General features: G+C 45.0%; 1 protein-coding gene across 8 annotated transcripts in view; it reads right to left on the reverse strand.

The window, feature by feature from the left end:
• LIMCH1 (LIM and calponin homology domains 1) overlaps positions 1-12,543 on the reverse strand; it is a 328,015-nt gene extending 315,472 nt beyond the window's left edge. For 7 of the 8 annotated variants that reach the window (XM_040484986.1, XM_040484961.1, XM_040484967.1 and 4 more), the window contains exon 1: positions 12,366-12,538. In XM_040484986.1, coding sequence (XP_040340920.1) covers positions 12,366-12,461 — 96 coding nt within the window. In that variant the 5' untranslated portion in view covers positions 12,462-12,538. Of the gene's footprint in view, positions 1-12,365 lie in introns of all 8 variants that reach the window. The other variant, XM_040484938.1, reaches the window with a different exon arrangement.
• Positions 12,544-21,249: the final 8,706 nt, after the last annotated feature.

Consider the following 21,249-nt stretch of genomic DNA (forward strand, 5'->3'; position numbering starts at 1 on the left):
TGTCCCAAAAATAAATAAACGTTGAAAAAAAAAAAAAAAAGAATGTGGAGTTGGGGACATGCCTGGAACCTCCTTTGGATAAGCTCTTTCTCCTTTCTAGGTGGCACCAATTATCAAGCAGTGTAGTGGGTGAGGAGATTCATTTGGGGAGATTTCTTCAAAAAATACCGAAAGCATGTCTAAGGCCAACACTGGCCTCCTGCATCCTTAGGCATTCCCCAACCCCACCCCACATTCCTCACTACGCTCCCCTCGCCACTATCCCTCAAGGATGCTCTTGGTGAAGAGCCTGTATCACACCCCATGGCACAGTGGTTACCAGCCAGGCTGCCTGGGTCTGAAGGTCAGCTCCACAACCTAATGACTGTGTGACGTTACTTGTTTCTCTATAAAGTGGGAATTAAAAAGAGTTTGAACTTAGCTCACAGGATGGGTGGGAAGTAAAATGCTTAGAACAGGGCCAGCCAGGTTACAAGCCTTCAAAAACTTTTGTCATGGACTATGGTAATTTGCGGGAGTTTGAAGAAGATGTGACCTTCCAGAGAGAGCCATCCATGGCCCCAGGCTCCGGCCAGGCAGCACTGAAGACACCTTCTGCCTGAGGGCCGAGCAGTCCTTCCACTACCTACTGCACCTCGATGGGCTCCTTTGTCCCTTTCCCCCTTTTTGCCTGGCCAGTTCCTGCTCATCCTTTGGGTCTCAGCCTAAACAGCCCTTCCTCAGAGGCCCGCCTAAGGCCCAAGGTGGTCCCAGCCTCTCCACGATCCACACGACCTGCTCTTCCCTTTCTGAACATGTATGACACGTGGACTTCTGGGCTCAGAATTCTGTGTTCACGGTGGAATATAATCGCACAAGGGCAGCAACCACGGGTGTCTCACATACTGCTGAGCGTCCAAGGTCTTGTGACAGTGGATAGGAAATGTGAAGTTCCTAAAAAAAAGTCTCCTTATGACCCAAGATCCCAGATTCCCAGATTACAGCTGTACGCAAGAGCTTGTGAGTGAAAAGAAAGTAAGTCTGTATAAAACGTTAAGATCCAAGTCTTTCTATTGCAAAACAATACACACATCCCTGAAAGTGAATGAATGATGTCCCAAAGTAAGACAAATAGCCAACCTCGTGTTTTGCAAAATCACACACTAAAAAATAACAGGGCTTATGGGAAATAGAGACTTCAGGCAGAAGGCTCAAATCCCATTCAATTTTGTAACCAGAACACTGAAAAAAAGCAGTAAGACCACTGCAAATTACTAGCACAGACAAAACTGTTTCCTAGCAACTAATAGCACCATGCACAAAGAAGATGTTCAATAAACAGCTGTTTAGGGGAAAGGAGGGAGATTGGGAGGGCAGGTCACCTGCTTGGTTAGAGAGTTAGTTGGGATCATGACTTTTAGAAGTTTTGCCTTTTCTTCTGGAGCACAGCAGTCACTAGCCCAAGCTCAAGCTCTGGAATGGGACTGCCTGGGTACAATCTCCAACCCTGACACTTAGTTGTTTGATACCAGGCGAATCAGGTAACTGTAGTCCAGTTTTCTTGTCTGTAAAATGGGCATAAAATGGTGCTTACCTGAGAAGCACCTATGTACCAGGCACAATGCTAGGTGTGCTGTATCCACTATACATATACTATAGATACATATACAATTATATTTATACAATATAACTTACACAATTATAATTACGCAATATAGATATACTATATATATAGTATAGATACACTATACATATAGGATAATCCCATTAATTCAAACAAGGGCCTAGACTAGGCATGGGCACATAGTGGTCTGGAAATATGTTAACTATCACTATTTTCCTTGGCACTGAACTCGCCACTTTATCACTTGATGTTATCACATTCTGTCAACTTTTGCAACATGATGAATCAGGCTCCACTTGTCACCCACCCCTCCTATTTATGACATCTTGCAAGGTCTCTGTGGAAACAGGCTGCGGCAACCACATCTGTTGGCCGATGACAACATTCAGCTCCAAAAGGTCCTTTGTACATTTTCTGCAGGAAAGGCAGAGAGGATGCTATTTCTCGGGGTTTCCATTGGGTCATGACAATTGATGGTCATAGCCATGGTCATTTTTTACTGCCAGCTACTGGTCATTAGTTTTTATGGGATATTCTCCTTTCAAAAATACCTATCTAATAAGAACTCATACAGGCCACCACTGTAATAAAAATTCCTCAGTGCCTTTAAAAAAAAAAAAAAAAAAAATATCCCGTAAGTAGAAGTACTCTGATCTTTCTTTCATGCTAAGAGGTGGGACTTATCCGGACCCCCACAACAGGTAAGAGAGAGGAAGCTGATTGCTCTGAGGTGGGAGAGGAAGAGATGAGAGTCCCAGGCCAGAATGCCGGGGGCATGTTTGTTTAAAGAACAGAGATGTTTGCTCTCCATCCCTGCAGACAGGAACTGTGAGCCCCACATCGGTCCAATCCAACCTGAGGAGAAAGTTGGCCTCCTAAGTCATTCCTTCAACTGATATCACCTGCTTAAGAGCCAACAGTGAAATCACTTTCCAAGTGTCCAATCACTGACTGTCTCCAGGCAACCACTGGGTAAACTGCTTTTTTTAATCAGCCTTAAAAAAAAAAAAAAAAAAAAAAAAAAGCTTTGCTTCCTGTCAGGGCAGCAACAGAGTCTATTTTCTCTGCCACGGCTGAGTCCAAGTGCCAATCAGGCAACTGTGGCCGGGCACAGGCTCCCTGAGAAACTTTTCAGGCCGTGGGTAATGTGGCCACGGGGCTCCAGTGGGGAGCAGACTGAGGAGGAGTGGGGACAGGGACGAAAACCCAGTCCTTGTCCACAAGAGCTCTGGGGTTTATCAAAGGAGGCAGATCCCAGGCAACCATACATTTGTTACAATGATACATGACAACGTTTCTAACAGAATACTAAATGCCAGATTTGCACAGAGAAGGAAGGATTAATGGGCTTAGAGGAATCAGGGAGTCTTTTTCAGAGGCAGACATATTGAAGCTCCGTCTGGAAAGGATTTGTCCCTGGAGAAGTGAAGAAAGGACATCCCAGGGTCCCCCTACCTCAAGAGCCATTTTCCCCTTTCTTCTGAGTAACAGAACCCAGAGTATGACCTGAGGACACTGCAGCCTTCCCTCTAACCAGGAGTGGCCATGGTACTGAAAATCTGGGCAATAAAATATAAGCAGAAGTATCAGGAAGAATTGTCTAAAAGGCATCTTATCAGGGAAGGATGTAGTCTTCATTTTCCATTTTTCCATCCTACTTTCTGGAGAGATGATGTGATGATGAGTCTCTAGCAGCCACATTGAACCATGAGGAAGGGGGTCTAGAGATGGTGGTTTCAAGGGTTTAAAGAAACCAAAGTCACAGACCTCCAGAGTTTACAATTTCTGGGGTTCCCAAATGGCACATAACTTTATTAGTTTAGAAAGTTCCTTCTTTTAGAGGAGTCTGGGGCAAGTTCCTCAGTTAAAGGACATGTGTAGGTCATCACCCAAATTCTCATACAAAATCATTCTGCTTACTCGCTAAAAGGCAGGCAGGTTTCTTGCAAGCCTCTTCTTACCACAGAGTGAGGCACGGCTTCTATAGAAGAATTTTATAAGATTTTCTAGAAGAATTTTAATTCCAGAGTCCAGGCTGAAAAAAGAAACCCCAAGATCCTCTCTGTCGCTTCTCTTAGAAGAGTTCTTGATTTTTCAGTGCCTGGGTCTAAGAGGTACAGTGATCATCATGCAAACCCTACTCTGAGTGGCCTGCAAGAACATTCAAGAACTCTTACTCAGCCCCCTTTCCTGCCCCCTCCCCTCCACATACACGCACCTTCAATACATCTGGAGATCTTTAACAGCATTTCTGTTCTACCTTTACTCAAAGCATAATCACAATAAAAGCATGCAAGCTCTTGTTTCAATAAATCAGTATCCAACTAATTCCCCCGTTCAGCACCCTTCAACGGTCTTAGCTTAATTACTTTCACTGAGTCCTTGTCTACCTCAAATACTTTTCTCTTAAGCCCCCATTTTTTGTCTTCATAGTACTTACCCCAATTTGCAATTGTGTATTTATTGTTCAAGCTCAACTCATACACATACCACCTTGTGTATTTCATGTAGATGGGAAGTCGAGGTATGTTGTTCGCCACCTGACCCTGGTTGTTAGCACTATGCCTGGCACATTGTTGGAGCTTAGTAACCACTTTCCAGGAAACAAATTTTTTAATTCATTTAAAACGCTTTAACACACTGATATTTATTTCCACCATTAATGCATATCTTTAGTGTTGACACTGAAGTGAACTTACAAATGAGAGCCAAGTGTCCCAAATAATTATTTGATTATTTTCATATTTGAAACCATCTGGCTGAGCCTATCCTAGCCTTTGTTCAGTTTCCTATTAGAATAAGATAATTGTTTGAATATCATTCTTTTTTAAATGTTTCTTGGGGAAGGAAGAGAGAGCTGTGTACTCAGCATAATAAATAAAACTTCAATCCCTTGTTGAGGAAAATAAGGCTGGGGATTTTTTATAACAGTGTTGGGTCATGGCAATAAAAATGCCACAAGCCCTTGCCCTTGACATTTACTTAAAAAAAAAAAAAAAAAAAAAAAAGAACAAGTGCAGGTCTATTCTTACATAGCCTCCTAATGGGCTATTTAGGGATAGATGGGTGGGGTATGGCTCTAAATTCTATGGTTGACCAGGTGTCCAAGCTGCATCTTGCACTAGCTACCCCACAGTTACTAGCACAGGCAGAATGCAGAGCCGTGGAAACATGGAGCTTCCTCAGCCTAACCAATATTTTGTTCTTAGGGTCCCACGCTAGATAGAAGATGCAGTTTTGCTGATAGTATGAGTTTAGTGAGAAAAGGTACCCACCAAGATATTCCTTAAGTCCATGTTCTATGACTATGTCACCTCATTTTTTCCCTTACGCCAAAGATCATTCCCTGAGATACAAGGGCCATCCCGTCAGGGTTAGCTGCACAAGGACATCTCTCGGGGAGTGTTGTTTTCAACATTGCAAACATGGAATTCTACCACAGCAGCACTGAACTCCATGACATCATTTTTCCTTGCAGAGAGAGATATAACATCTCCACATGTCCAGGCAGAAGTCTTTCCAATATTTTGTCATTTTTTAAGAACTATTTTTTTCCCCCTGTATCATCTAGTAACCCTCTAGTTTAGGCTATTTTTATATTTCCCAATCACTTAAAAACAAAGTTCTATTATCCTTTCCTTTCCTTTCCTCATCTGACTTCACTGAAATTGTCCTTTTTCCCACCCAACCCTCCACCCCAAAAAGACCATATCTGAGACCTTTCTTTGGCTTCAAATGTAAACACACACACATCCTTAGGAACAAATGAGGGGAAATATGATAAAATTGTTCTGCACATTTTTCTGAACCACAGAAGAGCAAACTGGCCTTAAAAAGAAAACCTAGCTCCAGTGAGAGTAGTTTAGTCAAAGATCAACCAGCGTTAACTGATTCAGTCCTCACCCGTGAAAGCGAAGGCCAGGACGATTAAGGTCAGACTGCAAGGGAGGTGACAGGGATGCTGAGTACCTGCCAAGATTCCCAGAAGTCACAGAGCTGCTTTGTTCAGACCCTCTGGTTCTTCGGGATGGAACAGGGATACCTCCAGGGGAGGCTGACAAGCTCCTCTCTCGGAAGGACTTGCTTCCTGGCTGAACTCAACAACGAAGCTGTTCCCAGGTGCGATCCTAGCCAGATGGGAGCACTCTCGGGTGAAGGTGAAGGAGCTGTGGGAAAGGCCTCAGACGGATGCGCAAACAGCGCTTAAACACATCAGCACGGAGAAAAGACATCGATTCGCACCCATCTTTGGAAAATAAAACAGGCCACACGGGTCTTGGCTCAAACTCTCTGGGGAATGTAAAGTATGGAATAGTGCACCTTCTCCATCAGGTAATGTTAAAAGCACACACAGACTATGCATTTATTCAGTCCCACTGTGCAACAGGCACTGGGGAGAAAACTGTAACGAGAGAGCCGTGGTCCTGAAGATCGTAAACATAATATTCTGGTACCGGCCTTCTTTAAACAAGCATATGATAATGAATCAGCAAGCTTTAAAAAAATTAAAACCTTCTCACCTACCTATTGGCCACTTGGCCCTAATAAAAGTTCAGCGGAGTGACTGTGGGCTGTGGCAGTGGCAACAGGAGACAGAAACCAGATCCTAGCAATCCTGAACTACAAACAACTCCAATGCCCACGTTAGCAACGTGAGGTCTGAAGGCAGCAGGCAAAGGTGAGGAGCCTAATACTTCTCACCTGAGGGCCTCCATAGCGCACCTCCTTGGTCTCCTGCTCCCCACCAATGTTACACCCCACACGTGGTGTGTCCAAGTGAGGAGGGCCCCTAGGTCCTGCAGCTGAAAAAGACCAGTGATGGGAGTTGTCTAGGGACCCACAGCTTCAGAAATCCACATCCTGTCCACACCTACAGGGAAATGGGGTGGGGGAATGGGAGATCTCTGCAGTCAGAGGAACAGGATGCTTAGTCCTTACAGGAGTTGTTAAACCCGGTCCTGATGTGGGAAGCAACATAAGGATCAGACAACAAGGGTTGCAGAGTCAGACAGCCTGGGTTTGAATCCTGACTCTAACAAGTTCTTACTGACTAGGTGACTCTGGACATGTTCCCTGATTCCCGAAAGCCCCAATTTCCTCAACTATAGATTTGAGGTATCTAAAGATATAGATATTCATAAAAGTTGAGAAACGGTGCCTAAGTCCTAGTTATGCCACTTACTTTTAACTTTGGACAAGATACCAAATCTCTTAGAGCCTCAATTTTCTCATCTGTAAATGGGGATGATAATAGTACTTACTTCTAAGGGATTCGTGCAGACACAGACTTTTTAACCCAGCACCTAGCACACAGTAAGTACTCAGTAAGTATCAGCTTTTTTCATCATGAGCCTCAGTTTCATTACCATCATCATCACTACCATGGTACTCCTAACTGTAACACTCTTAAATTTCAGAATGATTCAAAGCAAAAAGAGAAGCTGGCAGGCTGCTTTCCAGGAGCTGCCTGGTCCCACCTAGCACTGACTGCCACCCACAGAATCACAGCCAGATGTCTGCATCACGGCTCCATTGTCATGCATCAGCAGAGAGCAGGGGGCCAAGGGCTCCAGTCGCTGGGAACACACGTCCCACCCTACCCCTTCCTGGTGACCAGAGCTCAGGCTTGCATTTGGAGCTCCCTTGATGCAAACTCGGTTTCCGGGGAGATGCTGGGGCAAGAAGTACCCGCTCAACCTCCTATTCCGCTTCCCCTTTCCCCAAATCTGTGGGACCTCTCTGTGCTCCTACCACATGACAACCTTGTGTCACAGCAGCCCTTGCATACAAACAGGCCAGATTATTTAAATGTCCTTGTGAGAAAGACGCTGCCTGCTCTAATTTACATATCCATTCAGACCCCTACTCCTTTCTCCATCGAGCCAGCAAAGGTTTTCTTCCTCTTCCTCAGGTCTCCAAGCAATGCTGGAGAAGCATGTGCAAGGTTACATCTTCGCTGTGGTAAAAAGACGTAAGACTCATGGGGTCCCTACGAGGTGGAGAATTTGAAGGACTATATAACTTATGGCACATATTCACCTGTCATTACATTGCAAATGTCATATATTACTGGCCGCTAAATGCTAGATTCTCTCAAAGACTACTCATAAATTTTCCCCACTGCCAAACAATACAACATCTTTCAGTCTTGGAGAGCTAAGGGATCCTCGGTGCTTTTAATCTTCAAACTCAGGTCCCAGTTGAATAAGAAAACAGTTCTATACGGACAGGGGAAATGACCCAAAATGAGGAACTGATCTCTCCCAGCACTAGTTCCCACTCCTGTGAAATACGGATTAGGTCACAAATAAGATTATATTCAGCACCAAGCCCCAGAGGCATGCTATGATTAAAGTTAAAGGGGTCCAGAGACTTCTCGAGTTGAGAAGCAAGCAAGGCTGAGTTGGGTTGAAATTTCCAACCCCTCCTCAAAGACCTAGCAACCTATTCCAAATCATAACTGAAACCAAGTTGAAGGGACATCTGTTTCTCCAGAAAGTGTTTGGCACTGCAGAGAAGAACTACAGATTAGAACAGATAAAAATTGTTGTGGGCAGAGAGGCAAAGGGTGGGGGGGGGGGGGGAGGATCTTGATTACTAAAAAAAAAAATTAGAATCATCTACCTGCTAACAAACTCCTGTAAGTCAGTAAATATCATCAGGGGAAAAAAGAAAAAAAGGAAAGAAAGGAAGGAAGGGAAACAGAGGGGGGGATTTCTCCTTCTTCCCAGCAGGCGCAGGTACAACTTTAGTGAACAAAACACTGCTATATTTGAGATGAATATTCAGACAGCCACTATTTGTCTAATAACCTGACTACTGGGTCGTCTGCCAGAGGAGAGGCATTGAGCACTCTGCCTAGTGGTTAGTAACAAAGATTCTGCATTAAACTTAAAGTTTCAACACAGTATTGAGGAATGATTTTCTAAGCATTAATGGACTACCAGGATCATTTTATAAGTACACATTACTGGTTTTGCTCTGATCCCTAAATCTCTTTGAATGTAAGTTAGCCGAGCATCTACTTAAGTTCTAGGCCAGGTGTTCAGAGCTAACAAGGTAAATAATGGCATGAGATCGGTAGGTGATTGAATTACACTTTTTACGGGAAGAAACCCAGGGTCCTGAAGATTTTCTTTCAAAACAGCTGCAGGAAGATGACAATCATAGCAGTAACAGGAGTGTTAATCATGTTCGTGGTGGTGATGGTGGTGGTTCTAGCAGGAGTAACGGAGATAATGCCAACCACTCGTTACTCGGCCCTTCCTGATACTGGGTACCATTCTAAGCATTTAAAAACTATTAACTTATCTAATTCTCACACACTCACGCTAGAGATAGGTAAGCTATTATTAGTGCCCCTGTTTTACAGATGCTTTCCACAATATATTTTAACAAGCAGAGCTAGCTTTCAAAGAAAATGCTTAGAACCAAAAGGAGAGGAAACGCGGCCTGAGGTCACGCAGCTAGAGGGCAAGAGACCCAGGATTCAAACCCAGACTCCCCAGCTCCGAAGTCTGACCTCTTAATCCCAGTGCTGTCTGGCTGCCCCTTTGTTTAGGAAGGCCTTCTACAAAAGGAATCTGGAAGGAAGTTAGGCTCCTGCCTGCTGGTAGCCACACTTAATACTGGAAGTTTGCTGTTTCCTTCAGGGGTGCCCTAAACCCACATGAACACATGCAGCTATAAAAAGAGGCACCGCCTTACGGAGCTGTTCCCACATGGTCTGTGACCTCCATCAGGGTTTTCACCTTTGCCAGCTAAGGCAGAAACTGGGGGTGGGCTGAGGTGGCAGCATCAGTTCCCAGGCCACCGTTTCCTGCCAGTAACCCGGCCCTCCAACAGCCCCGGCTGAAGGCTGAGAAATTCCTCACTAACAAGTGATCTCATGGAGCTTGTTCCTCAAGCCTTTATTAAGAATGAACCTTTTCTCGCCAACCCATGACTCAAGGAAGACCAAGGACTGAGGAGGAGAGACAAGCTGCAAAGTTTGTTTATTAACCTGCTGCACCCAAGGGAACATTTTTCTGAAAGGGTGAAATTCCTGACTACTCAAGGGGGGGAGGGGCGCCTGTGGGAAATTTAATCACCGACGGAACAAAAGTGAAAAACAAAGCCCTACCAATGAGGATGTCGCTGAAGACAATGGGGCCCCTAAAGGAGATGCAATTGTCTCGAGATAACGATCCATCCAGGAATTCAGCTCCCTCCGAGTGCTACATTATTGCTATATTAGCCGAGGAATCTTTGTTCACCGGGCAACTGCGTGCAAAACCATCTGTTACCGCTCCCGGGTTCCCCGGGTTTGTAGACACGGCATTTACATTTCAAGAGGAACCTCCGCGAAGGAAAGGGGGAGGTCACTATCTCTCCCTGGAGCAAATACCTTTTTATACAGCCTGGGAGGGGAAGCTCTCCTTTCTCAGAAACCGAACTCCGCAATTGAAAGGAGATAGGCCGCTTCAATAATGCACGCGCAGAGCAGAGCGCCTGGTCCTAAAGGCACGCGCGCCCCTCGGTTTTCGCAGGCTCAAACTGGCATACTGGTAAGGTAGGACGAATAATGCCAGACCGTCTACAGGGCCTAATGGGGCTCTGCTTTCCTAAGGAAGCCCTTCTTTTTTTTAAAACCAGTGGAACCAAGACAAAAGCTGATATCCTGCCCTGCATAATAAATATGTAGCCTAATGTACACCACCACTTAAAAACAGACCGTGGTCCTCTGGGCTGAAGGAGACGGTTTAGATCTCCACCTAGGTGAGGACTATAATTGTGTATATATATACACGTGACAACATTCGTGGAGATGTGCACTTAAGATTTGTGCACTTTCCTGGGGCTCCTGAGTGGCTCAGTCCGTTAGGCGTCCGACTTCAGCTCAGGTCATGATCTCACAGTTCGTGAGTTCGAGCCCTGCATCAGGCTCTGTGCTGACAGCTCGGAACCTGGAGCCTGCTTCGGATTCTGTGTCTCCTTCTCTCTCTGCCCCTCCCCAACTTGTGCTCTGTCTCTCAAAAATAAATAAAAAATGTAAAAAAATTAATAAAAAAAAGATTTGTGCACTTTCCTGCATGTAATTTATACTACAACACATTTTTTTAAGTAGGCTATATCAATGTTAGATTAAGGATATTGAAGATAAACCACTTGCCTTCAAGAATTGCAAGATTGCCCTGCCCTGATACCCTCCCCTTACCTACTCTCCACATCCAAAATCTCGCCTGAGAATTTTAAAGTTCAAGAACATGAAAAATACAGTTCTCCAACTCTCAATAAGCCAGCGAACACGGATATGTCTCCTGTGTGCCCTGGGGGCAGCACACACAGCACCATCGCGCCCCAAGCCTTTCCAGCCACATTCCAAAAATTAAAAGCCCGAGTCGTCTTCTCATCTGATCATGAGCCATCACATTAAGAGAGATATGATTGGGGTTTTTATCAAAAAAGCCTCGAGTTTATTCTTCTGTTTCTTTAGCCCTATTTTTAAACAGATGTTTCTAAACTCTGCCTAACAATCCTGCGGGCGGCGGGTTAACCCAGTGAGGTGGAGGTCCCTTGCTGGAGCATTAGGGCAGCCTTAAATGAGGGTGGTTTCTGCAGGCAGCTCAGCAGGTTCAAATCTGTACCATGTAGCGCTGTTACCCCAGCAGCATCTTGAGAACTGTTGTGCCACAGGGGATGTCACTGAGTGACAAGCTGGGTAGGAACAGGCTTCACCATTGCTGGGCCAATGACTTAGCGGTACCTTTCTTCCTTTGAACTATCGGCAAGGAGGGCTGCCTGTCACTGAGAAAAAGGGTCAAATTTGCCTTCCGCTAAGCCTTCAGAAAGGTGGTCCAGAGACACAGAGGCTCAGTGCACGGATCACAGGGGGTCACCTTTCCCCCCTCGCGCCCTCCAAGCGTCCTGATCCCCGGCAGACACGTCATTTCGAGAGCGCAGGGCCACCAAACTGCATCTACAGATAGACATCGAGAATCAGGATCACCCGGCGAGCGCTTCCCGGACTGAGCCGAGAGCTCCAGTGATTTCCCTGGCCTGCCACCGAGTCATTTAAGAAGTGAAATATGCAGCGGGGCCGGGTACCCGGCCCCTGGGAGCCCGCCCCACCGCCTCTGGCATGGAGTGGGAGCTGCCAATGGCTAGGCAGCGTCTATGCGGATGGCGCGCTCGCAGGTGGGTCTTGCAGGCTGCCGGCCCTGTGCGCTATGCCAGGCTCACACCTGACCCACTGCCAGGAATACAGCCAGAAGCTCCGGTGGGTACGCGCTTCCGTGGAGACACTGCCAACTCCGCTCGGGAGTAGCTGGGGGGGGGGGGGGCGGGGGGCGTCAAGAGGCAGAAGGTAAGACGGTGAGCAGGACCCCCTGAAATGCGGCGCCCGCAGCACTCTGGGTCTCGCGCTTCCTGCGCCTTTGCGGCGCCTCTGCGGGCACAGCGCTTCCCTTGGCCCCGCGTGGAAGCGGCGGGAGCTGAGATTTGCGCGGCTGGCAGGCAGGAGGGATGGAGGCGCAGAAGCCCGATTCCTGCTATCCACGCGCGCAGCTAGACTGCAGCGTCCCTTATTCGCGCCCACCCTCGCCCGAGACCCGTGCCAGGCATCCCAGCTCGCCCGAGGCCCCGGGCGGGTGACCCGGAGCAGCTGGCAAAAGAAAGTGGGGGGGGGGGGGCGGGGGAGGCGAGACTGGACCTGTCGTCCGTGTGTGCGGGTAGGTGGCTTCGGACGCCCCTGCAAGGCCTCCCGCCAGTCCCGAGCACCTACCTCGATCCACTTCTGCGCCTCGGAGAAAGCGGGCTCGGGGGGCGGCTCCGGCTGCAGAGGCTGAAGAGCTTCCAGACCCAGGGCGGGACAAGCCATTTGCGAAGCCCCGCGTGCACTCGAGCGCTGGGCCGCTGGGATGAGGACGGCCGCCGCCACCGCTGCCGCCGCAGGAGCGTGCTCCCCGCCCCTTCCCGCCCGCCCGCTCGCTCGCTCTCCCCTCCCCTACCCGCCCCGCCCCCGCCCGGCGCAGGTCCCGGAGGAGAGCGGCGCGCTGCCGGAGGACGCCGCGGCAGCTGTTCCCTGCGCCGCCCGGGCTCCGCCGCGCCCTGAGTCCCCGGCGGGAGCGAGCGCGGAGGCGCCGGGAGCTCCCTCTCTCCCCACCTTCTCGGGCGGCTCGCCCCCCCTCCGGGGGGAGGGTGTCAGCAACCGACTAAAAATAACCACGAGGGAGCACTGGGTGTCTCCCTCCCTGCCCGCAACGGGGCCTGGAGAGGGACTCGGCCAGCCGCCCCGCACGTCCCCGCGCCGGGCCCGCTGCGGACGGGCGGGTCTGGCGGCACCTGGGAGACGCGTGCCCACCGTGACGCACACGTTCCCGGGCGAGCCGGCGCGGCCGCAGCGGGGCAGGAGGACGCTCGGGCAGTGGCCTGGCCGCACCTGCCGTCCTTCCCGGCCGCGGAAGTGGGGGCAAGAGGTGCGGCCTCGGTCCTGGCGCTCCGGAGTGTTCACTCACCCGATCCTTTCGTACGAAAAAGGAAAAACGACCCCTATAAGCCTTTTCTCTTCAAGAGAGCTATTTGTGACCCAGTCTTTGGATTCATTCAACCCATATTTACTGTGCGCCTGCTATATATCAGACACTGAGGTTGGCGCTGGGGACCCAGAGATGAAAAAAGAAAGAAAAATTTAAAACTCCGAAATCTATGCCCTCTAAGATAACTACATTCTAGAGGGAATGGGGGGAGGGACAACAAACGTGTAAAACAAAATAATTGTGGAGAGTCATGTATGTTAAGAAGGTAAAAGAGAAGATAAACGCTGACCTGGGAAGAGAGAGCGTTGGCTAACTTCTGATTACCTCTCCATCCTCCATCTGAGAGGCTGATCCGATCTGGGTGTCCAGGTTCCGTGAATGGGAGGGAGGCAGGAGGTGGGGCGGGGGCGGGGGGGGGTGTGGAGGAGAGGGAGGAGGAGTGTTTAAGCTGCCCCTTACCGCAGAAGCAGATGGGCTGCACCAATCCCCTGAGGACCACAGCTCTGTCTGGGGCCCGTCCTTGGGTTCTCCAAAGTTCCCTGCCTCCTCTTGTGCCATCCTATTTCCCCAGGCCAGGTGGTGGTAGAGGCCTCCCCATCTTATTGTGGTTTCCCCACCCTGCCCAATTCCTCCTAATGGTGTCCTAATAAACTCCCTCAGCCAGTCTCCTGAAGCATGCCTTCTGTTTTGCTTGAGAGCCCAACGGATGATCCTGGAAGGTTTTTCTGACGAGATGAGGTGATGAGGGGACATGAATGGGAGAGATGTTAACCACGCAGCAATCTGGGGAAACGTTTCCAGACACATACACAGGCTTTGAGATAGGAATGAGCCTGGTGGGGGTCAAGGAGCCCACAGAAGGCCAGCATGACTGGAGTGTGCTGGGGAAGGGACCAAGTGGGAGTGACAACATGGGAGACGCAGGCCAGGCCACACTTGGGGTGGGGAAGGAGGAGGTGAGGTCAGGCCATGGTGGGGTTTTACTGCATGGGCATCCACAGGTGAGCCCAGGGCTGGTACATAAGAACTCAATAGTCTTAGCTAACTTTAAGCAAATGGATTCACATTTTAGAACGGCTGATAGCAAGAGGGGTTGGACAGGGCAGGAAATCCATGAACGTCTCAGCAGCTAAGTCTCTGTTCCCTGTTCAGAGTCCAAGTTTAGTTTTTGCCCAATTCTGCTGCTTTAATAGGGGAACGGAACAAAAAGCAGGCCTGAAATTCCACCATTACCGGCTTTAGAGTCAGACAGCTTTCAGTTTATTTACTTTTAAAACACTTATATGGCACTCACATTGTGCCAGGCACTGTTCGAAGTGCATTACAAATAATTGACTAACTCATTCCCTATTCCAACCATGTAAGATAGACTATTATCAACCCTGTAAGGAACTAGGAGAAAGAAGGGGGGAGAGTCCCCACAGCTGGTGAGCACTGAAGCCCTGGTTCAAGCCCAGACAGCCTGGTGCCAGATCTGCCTTTACCCACACACCGCCCTGCCTTGCCAGCCCCGGTCCAGACCCTGCCTCTTACAATGTGTGCCTCAGTTTCCTCATCTCCAATGAGGTTGAAATGGCAACATTTCCACAGAATCATTGTGAGGAGCAAACAGGATTTCTGAATGCGAAAGGACCAAAGTTGGGGCTGGCAGACAGTCAGTGCTCGGTATAAGCCAGCTGACCATCCCTCCCCTCCCGCCTTCCAAAAAAGGAGGGAAGGATGATGTTACAAAGACGAGTAAAGAAGACAAGCTGAGGAAAGGGGCTAATAAAATATTGTCAGAGGATGACCTTGTCTCCACAAAGAACCAAGGGAAAGTAAATAATTCACAAACTGACTCGAACACGCTAACAGGAGTGTCGCTAGGAGGAGGGGAAACCACTGCCCCAGATGACATATCTGAGTCTGTTTGAAAATGCTTTCATTAAGATGAAATCTATCATATCTGTAAAAATCTGCTACTGAAACTGACACTCAAACTAAAACATGGCTTTTTTTCTTTAAGTGAAAATACTTTGTCTTTCAAGGTTTATAATCACACAATAGCACCTACTTTTCCGGGACTCTGTTACCAATAAGAAATTCATGTAGATTAGCAAAGACCCAAGGATTTACAACCACAATAGAGTTCAAACCTAGTGCCATTATCAAGAATATCTACAAATTATTGTTAAACACCTACTATGTGTAACAGATTCAGAAGAATCCACAAGGGACACAGACCTTTTTCTTTAGGAGCTAATAATTTTGTTAATGAAACAACATTTGCATTTCTCTGTAATGTAATTTTCAAATATAAAAGTAATGTACACCCATTGGAGAGAATTTGAAAACTATAATGAAGAAACCAAATCCAGAAGAAACTCCGCAATTCAACAATCGTCACTATTTGGAAGGTATGAAGCAACATTTTGGTTGGAAAAAATAACCATAAGACAAGGTACTCTATGATAAGTGCCAAATGAAGGATAGTATAGTGTATTCAAAGAACATGAAATTTTTAGTGATAGACTTATTGAGATATCATTCACCTACCATACAATCCACCCATTTAAAGTGTACATTTCAGTGTTTTTTAGTACATTCACTGAGTTGTGCAACAATCACAATTAATTTTGGAACATTTTGATCTCTCCAAAAAGACACCCATACTCTTCAGCTGTCTCATCTCCCAAATTTCCCATGCCCCTGACAAACACTAATCTACTTTCTGTCCTTATAAATTTGCCTATTCTGGCATTTTGTATAAACTGAATCACATAATATGTGGCCCTTTGTGTACTGCTTCTCTCACTTAGCATAATGTTTTCAAGGTTCATCCATGTAGCAACATGTATCAGTACTTCATTCCTTTTTACAGGCAAATAATATGCCATTGTAGGAGTATATCACATTTTGTATACCCAATCTTCTGTTGATAGACATTGGGTTATTTTCACTTTTTAGTTATTGTGAATAATGCTGCAATAAACATTCACGTACAAGTTTTTGTGTGGACATATGTTTTCATTTCTCTTGGATATATGCCAAGTGGAATCGCTGGGTCATATGACAATTCTATGTTTAACCTTTTGATAAACAACCAGGCTGTTTTTCCAGATGGCTGTACCATTTTGACGTTCCCACCAGCATCCCCACCTCCTTGTTAACACTTACTATTTTCTGATTTTTTGATTATAGTTATCTTAGTGGATGTGAAGTGGCATCTTATTGTGGCTTTAATTTGCATTTCCCTGATGACTAATTTTCCCTGATGCTCCTTTAATTGAGCATCTTTTCATGTTCATCTTCTTGGGAGAAGTGTCTATTCATATCTTTGTTCATTTTTTAATTGACTCATTTCTCTTTTTATCATTGAGTTATGAGAGTTCTTTATATATTCTAGATAGGAGTCCCTTATCAGATATATAATTTGCAAATGTTTTCTTCCATTCCATGTGTTGACTTTTCACTTTCTTGATCCTGTTCTTCGAAGCAGAAACATTTTTAATTTTAATGAAGTCGAAGCTACCTATTTTTTTTTCTTTTGTTGTTTGTGCTTTCGGAGTCATATCTAAGAAAGCGTTGCCTAATCGAGAGTCACGAAGATTTGTGCCTATGTTTCTTCTAACGACTTTGCAGTTGTCACTCTTATGTTTCGATCTTTAGTGTTTTTACTTATTTTTTATAGAAACCTATGGGTTTTGAGGTCACACAAATTGAGTGTGATAGTCGGGGTCTTCTGAGAAGCAGAACCAAGATGGAGTTAAAGGCGTAAGGATTTTTTTAGAGAAATGACTTCGAGAGAAAATGCTGAGGAAGCAGAGTACAATGTAAGCCTGACCTCAAGCAAGAGAGGGAAGGAAGGTCGGGTAGATAGTCATCTTAGGCTGCCTTTCACTCGGAGGAAGGTTCAGCAAGGAGGTCAGGGAGCCAGTCTGCTGCCAGAGGAGTCCCTTGTCTGCCCCAGAAAAGCCTGCCTTAGTATCCCTGCCATATTTAGTAACAGCCTGAGAGCAGGGGAAAGTGGGGCTCAGAGCGAACGTGGCAATGGACCTCAGAGCACAGCAGCTGGGGCCATCGGCCAGCTAAGCTCCCTGAAGTGTGCGTTTTACAGTTGCCACACTAATGTTTGAATCCAGCCCTGTCACTCATTAATGTTACATGAGTGAAAATCTTGTTTAGTCTTCCTAGGTTTTCAGTTTTATTGATAAAGCATCTGCTTCCTTGCCTGACACTTAGAAGTCAATGGTTAATAATAACTTTGATGACGTCGTATATTAAAATATGTATATCTATTAATATATAAGATGAAGTAAATCAATTGGACAAAGACTAACTCTAAATTTCACTGTGCAAAACAGCTTGAAGATTTATGGTTGATGGTAAATAAGTGTGCAAATTGCTCATTCTCCAAAGTCTGACTTTAACACCACCTTTCTGGTGGCTTCCTTAACAGCCAAGTCAAAATTAGTCACCTCTCCTTCTCTGTTCCCATAATGTAGTTATTCTCAACACAGGGAAATAAGTGTGAGAATATTTAAGGAGGGTTTTGAAAAATATTCTCAATTCATCATTGCTTTGACATTTAAAACCATTTAAAAATAACATGAATAGGGGCACCTAGGTGGCTCAGTCGGTTAAGCATCTGACTCTTGGTCTTGGCTCAGGTCATGATCTCACAGCTTGTGAGTTCGAGTCCGAAGATCAGCTCTGTGCTGACAGTGCAGGACCTGCTTGGAAGTCTGTCTCTCTCCCTCTCTGTGCCCTTCCCTTGCTCATGCTACCACCCCCCCTCAAGAATAAATAAATAAACTTAAAAAAAAGTTTTAATATAAAAAATGAAAAGAACATAAATAGCAATTTCAATTTCCCACACTATGACAGACTAAATAACTTCTCTGCTACAAAATTCCTATTAATGCCACACAAAACAATATTCTTTCCATGAAGAGCTGAGCTCAAAAGAAACTAACAGAGGTTCCCCAGGAGGCAAAATGGAAAGGAAAGATAAAACCAGGGCAGTAGATTCATGATCTGACGCTTGACTGTCCCACGGAGAGCCATAGTGCATAGTAGCTGCTAGACTAGGAAACCTAGGGCTAGGACTGAAGTAATAGAAGTTGAGGCCTGGGGCCTGTGCCATGTGGAGAATGCAACTGAGCAGCAATGCCCCCCCCACACACACACACACATATGTGCGCACACACACACACACACACACACACACACATTGTTTCCACAGAGAGAGACTGCTCTAGAACATATTCCATCACCAGAGAAGGAGACAATAAGGAAGCTGTTTTGACCTCGGCTTTGGGTTGGGGGATGTGGGTGAGCCTCCCTGGAGAATGTGTAAACAAAAGCCTAATCCTCTTTATGGACAACATATACATGATCCAAGGGCCCTCAAGCCAAGACCCTAACTGGGAATTTAGTCTAGGACCTCTTGGACACCTAGAAGAAACAACTGTAAAATTCCTTTGGAAGACATGACCTCCATCCAATCCTCATGGTACTCCCACAGACAAACCCTGATAAAGATGAGTTTTCAGTTTAAAAGTACAATATATGGGGGCTCCTGGATGGCTCAGCTGGTTAAGCGTCCAAATTCAGCTCAGGTCATGATCTCACAGGCCATGAGTTCGAGCCCTGCATCAGGCTCTGTGCCAACAGTTCAGAGCCTGGAGCCTGCTTCAGATCCTGTGTCTCCCTCTCTCTATGTCCCTCCCCCACTCACACTCTGTCTCTCTCTCTCTCAAAAATAAAATAAAAACATTAAAAAAATTTTTAAATAAAAGTACAAAATGCATGCAAAAATAATGTAATCTAAACAAAATTTTAGGAGACACAACAAACAACCCAATTAAGTTTCCCAGAATTCATTTCATAGAGCTATCAGTAAATGTTATAAAATAAATTTTTAAGTGATTAAAGACATAGAATAATGAATCCAAACAGAAGAAAATAACAAGATACAGTAAAAAGGACACACAGATATGAACAATTGTGAAAAGAACAACTAGAAAATTGTGGTGATACATTAAAAATGCAAAGGATAGGGGCGCCTGGGTGGCGCAGTCGGTTAAGTGTCCGACTTCAGCCAGGTCACGATCTCGCGGTCCGTGAGTTCGAGCCCCGCGTCAGGCTCTGGGCTGATGGCTCAGAGCCTGGAGCCTGTTTCCGATTCTGTGTCTCCCTCTCTCTCTGCCCCTCCCCCGTTCATGCTCTGTCTGTCTCTGTCGCAAAAATAAATAAACGTTGAAAAAAAAATTAAAAAAAAAAAAATGCAAAGGATGGGTTAGAGTATAGGTTAGACACAAGTGAAGACAAGATTCATGAACTGGAAGATAGATCATTGGAAATTATATATATGGAATGAAGCATAGGAAAATCAGAAAAAAATACTAAAGAATGGTTAAGAAAATACAAATTTCTCACAAAACAATTACTAGGAATTATAGAAGAAGAGAATGGAGACAATGAGGAGAGGTGATATTTCAAAAAAGAATGGCTAGAATTTTTTAGAATTTATGAAACATATGAATCATTAGATTCAAACAGCATGAGTCCAGAAAAATGTATTACACTTATTTAAAAGATACATTGTTTAATTACAATGATAAATACTTGGATGGCTGCTTCTTTGTGCCTCTACAACAGCATGTATAATACTATACTGTGGTTAGATGTATAGTAGGAATCAGTCCTTTCCTTTGACACTGAACTGCCATGGCTTGGCACCAAGTAAGTGCTGAATAGATGCATGCATGCATGCATGCATGCATGGATGAGTGAATGAATGACAATGGCCAAATGTCCAACGAATAGTTTGAGCCAGACTATAGTGAAGATCAATTACACGTCTAACATATTCATCTTTAATCGTTTTAATTTTTCAACTATATTTGTCTCACAAAATTTTAAGAAGATTTTGTAAGAGAAATGCAAGTAAAAACTATACTATATAACACTTCTGAACTATGGATCTTCTGGGTAGTAAGAGATTCCTTAAAAGTCATATCATTCTTCAAGTCTGAAAATGTTTGTTTCTTTCTTTCAAAGTTTTTTCCCTTCCGTTTTCTTCTTCTGGGACTCCTATTTTTGGGGGCTGTTCCTCTTGATGGTCCCCTGTGCCTCATCTTTTCTCTTCTTTTCTCCATCTCTTTGTCTTTCCACTTGATGTTCTGGGCAACCTCAACCTTCCTCAACTTTCCTCAACCTTCATTTCTAGTCTCTCTGTTAAATTTCTTAATTTTAATAACTCTAATTTTATTACTAAGAGTTTGCTTGTGTTGAGTATTGCTTTTTCTTGGCAAAATATTCTCATGGATACAGAAACTCTTCAAACCTGAGAATATTAGAAATTTTCATTTTTTTGAGGTGACGGAAATGTTTTACATCTTCATGGATGGTGGTTATACAGTTATGTAAATAGGTAAAAATTTAATCTATACATTTAAGGTTTGTGCATTTTACTCTCTATAAATTCTTCTCTAAAAAACAGCTTTGCTGTTATGGGGGAATAAGAATAGGGTAGATCTGGGTTTTACTCATCCTGGACCTTTTACAAATTACAAATACGAAATTGGCTTTGAACATGAATATTTATTTAGAATGATAAGAGAAATAAAACAAATTACAAATTTTAAGAGGCTATCAAATACCATAACCATTACAAAATCCAGAAAAATAAAATTATTTTTGTTAATTGACTGCCTGACACATTCTGTAAGGCTTTTTCCTACCTTTTTGGGGGTTATCCTCTTTGATTACTTCCTCATATGATATTTAGTGTAATCATTTTCTGTAGAGAGAAGAGACAGAGAGAGATGCAGTCTGATATCTTGCATGTAAATTGACATTTGGTTTGGCTTTGTTCACTGAACTTTTCCTTTATTAGACTTTATATACTCATAAGAGGAATGAATAAAATAATAAAAATCACAACATACATTACAGAAAGGACAGAAAGGACAAGAGTAATAGATTAATATTTTAGTTGCATTACTGTATTTAGTTATATTACTGTAAAATGGGGGGAGAAAACACATGAAAAATTGATTCCGAAAAAGAAACTCGCCAAGTTCAGAGGTTGATTTTCATGAAGAATAACAGCATTAAAATAACTCAAGTTCTATTTCTTCATAT

This window comes from Herpailurus yagouaroundi, unplaced genomic scaffold, assembly GCF_014898765.1.
Source record: "Herpailurus yagouaroundi ecotype Mexico unplaced genomic scaffold, PumYag 28, whole genome shotgun sequence".
Taxonomy (NCBI): Eukaryota; Metazoa; Chordata; class Mammalia; order Carnivora; family Felidae; genus Herpailurus; species Herpailurus yagouaroundi.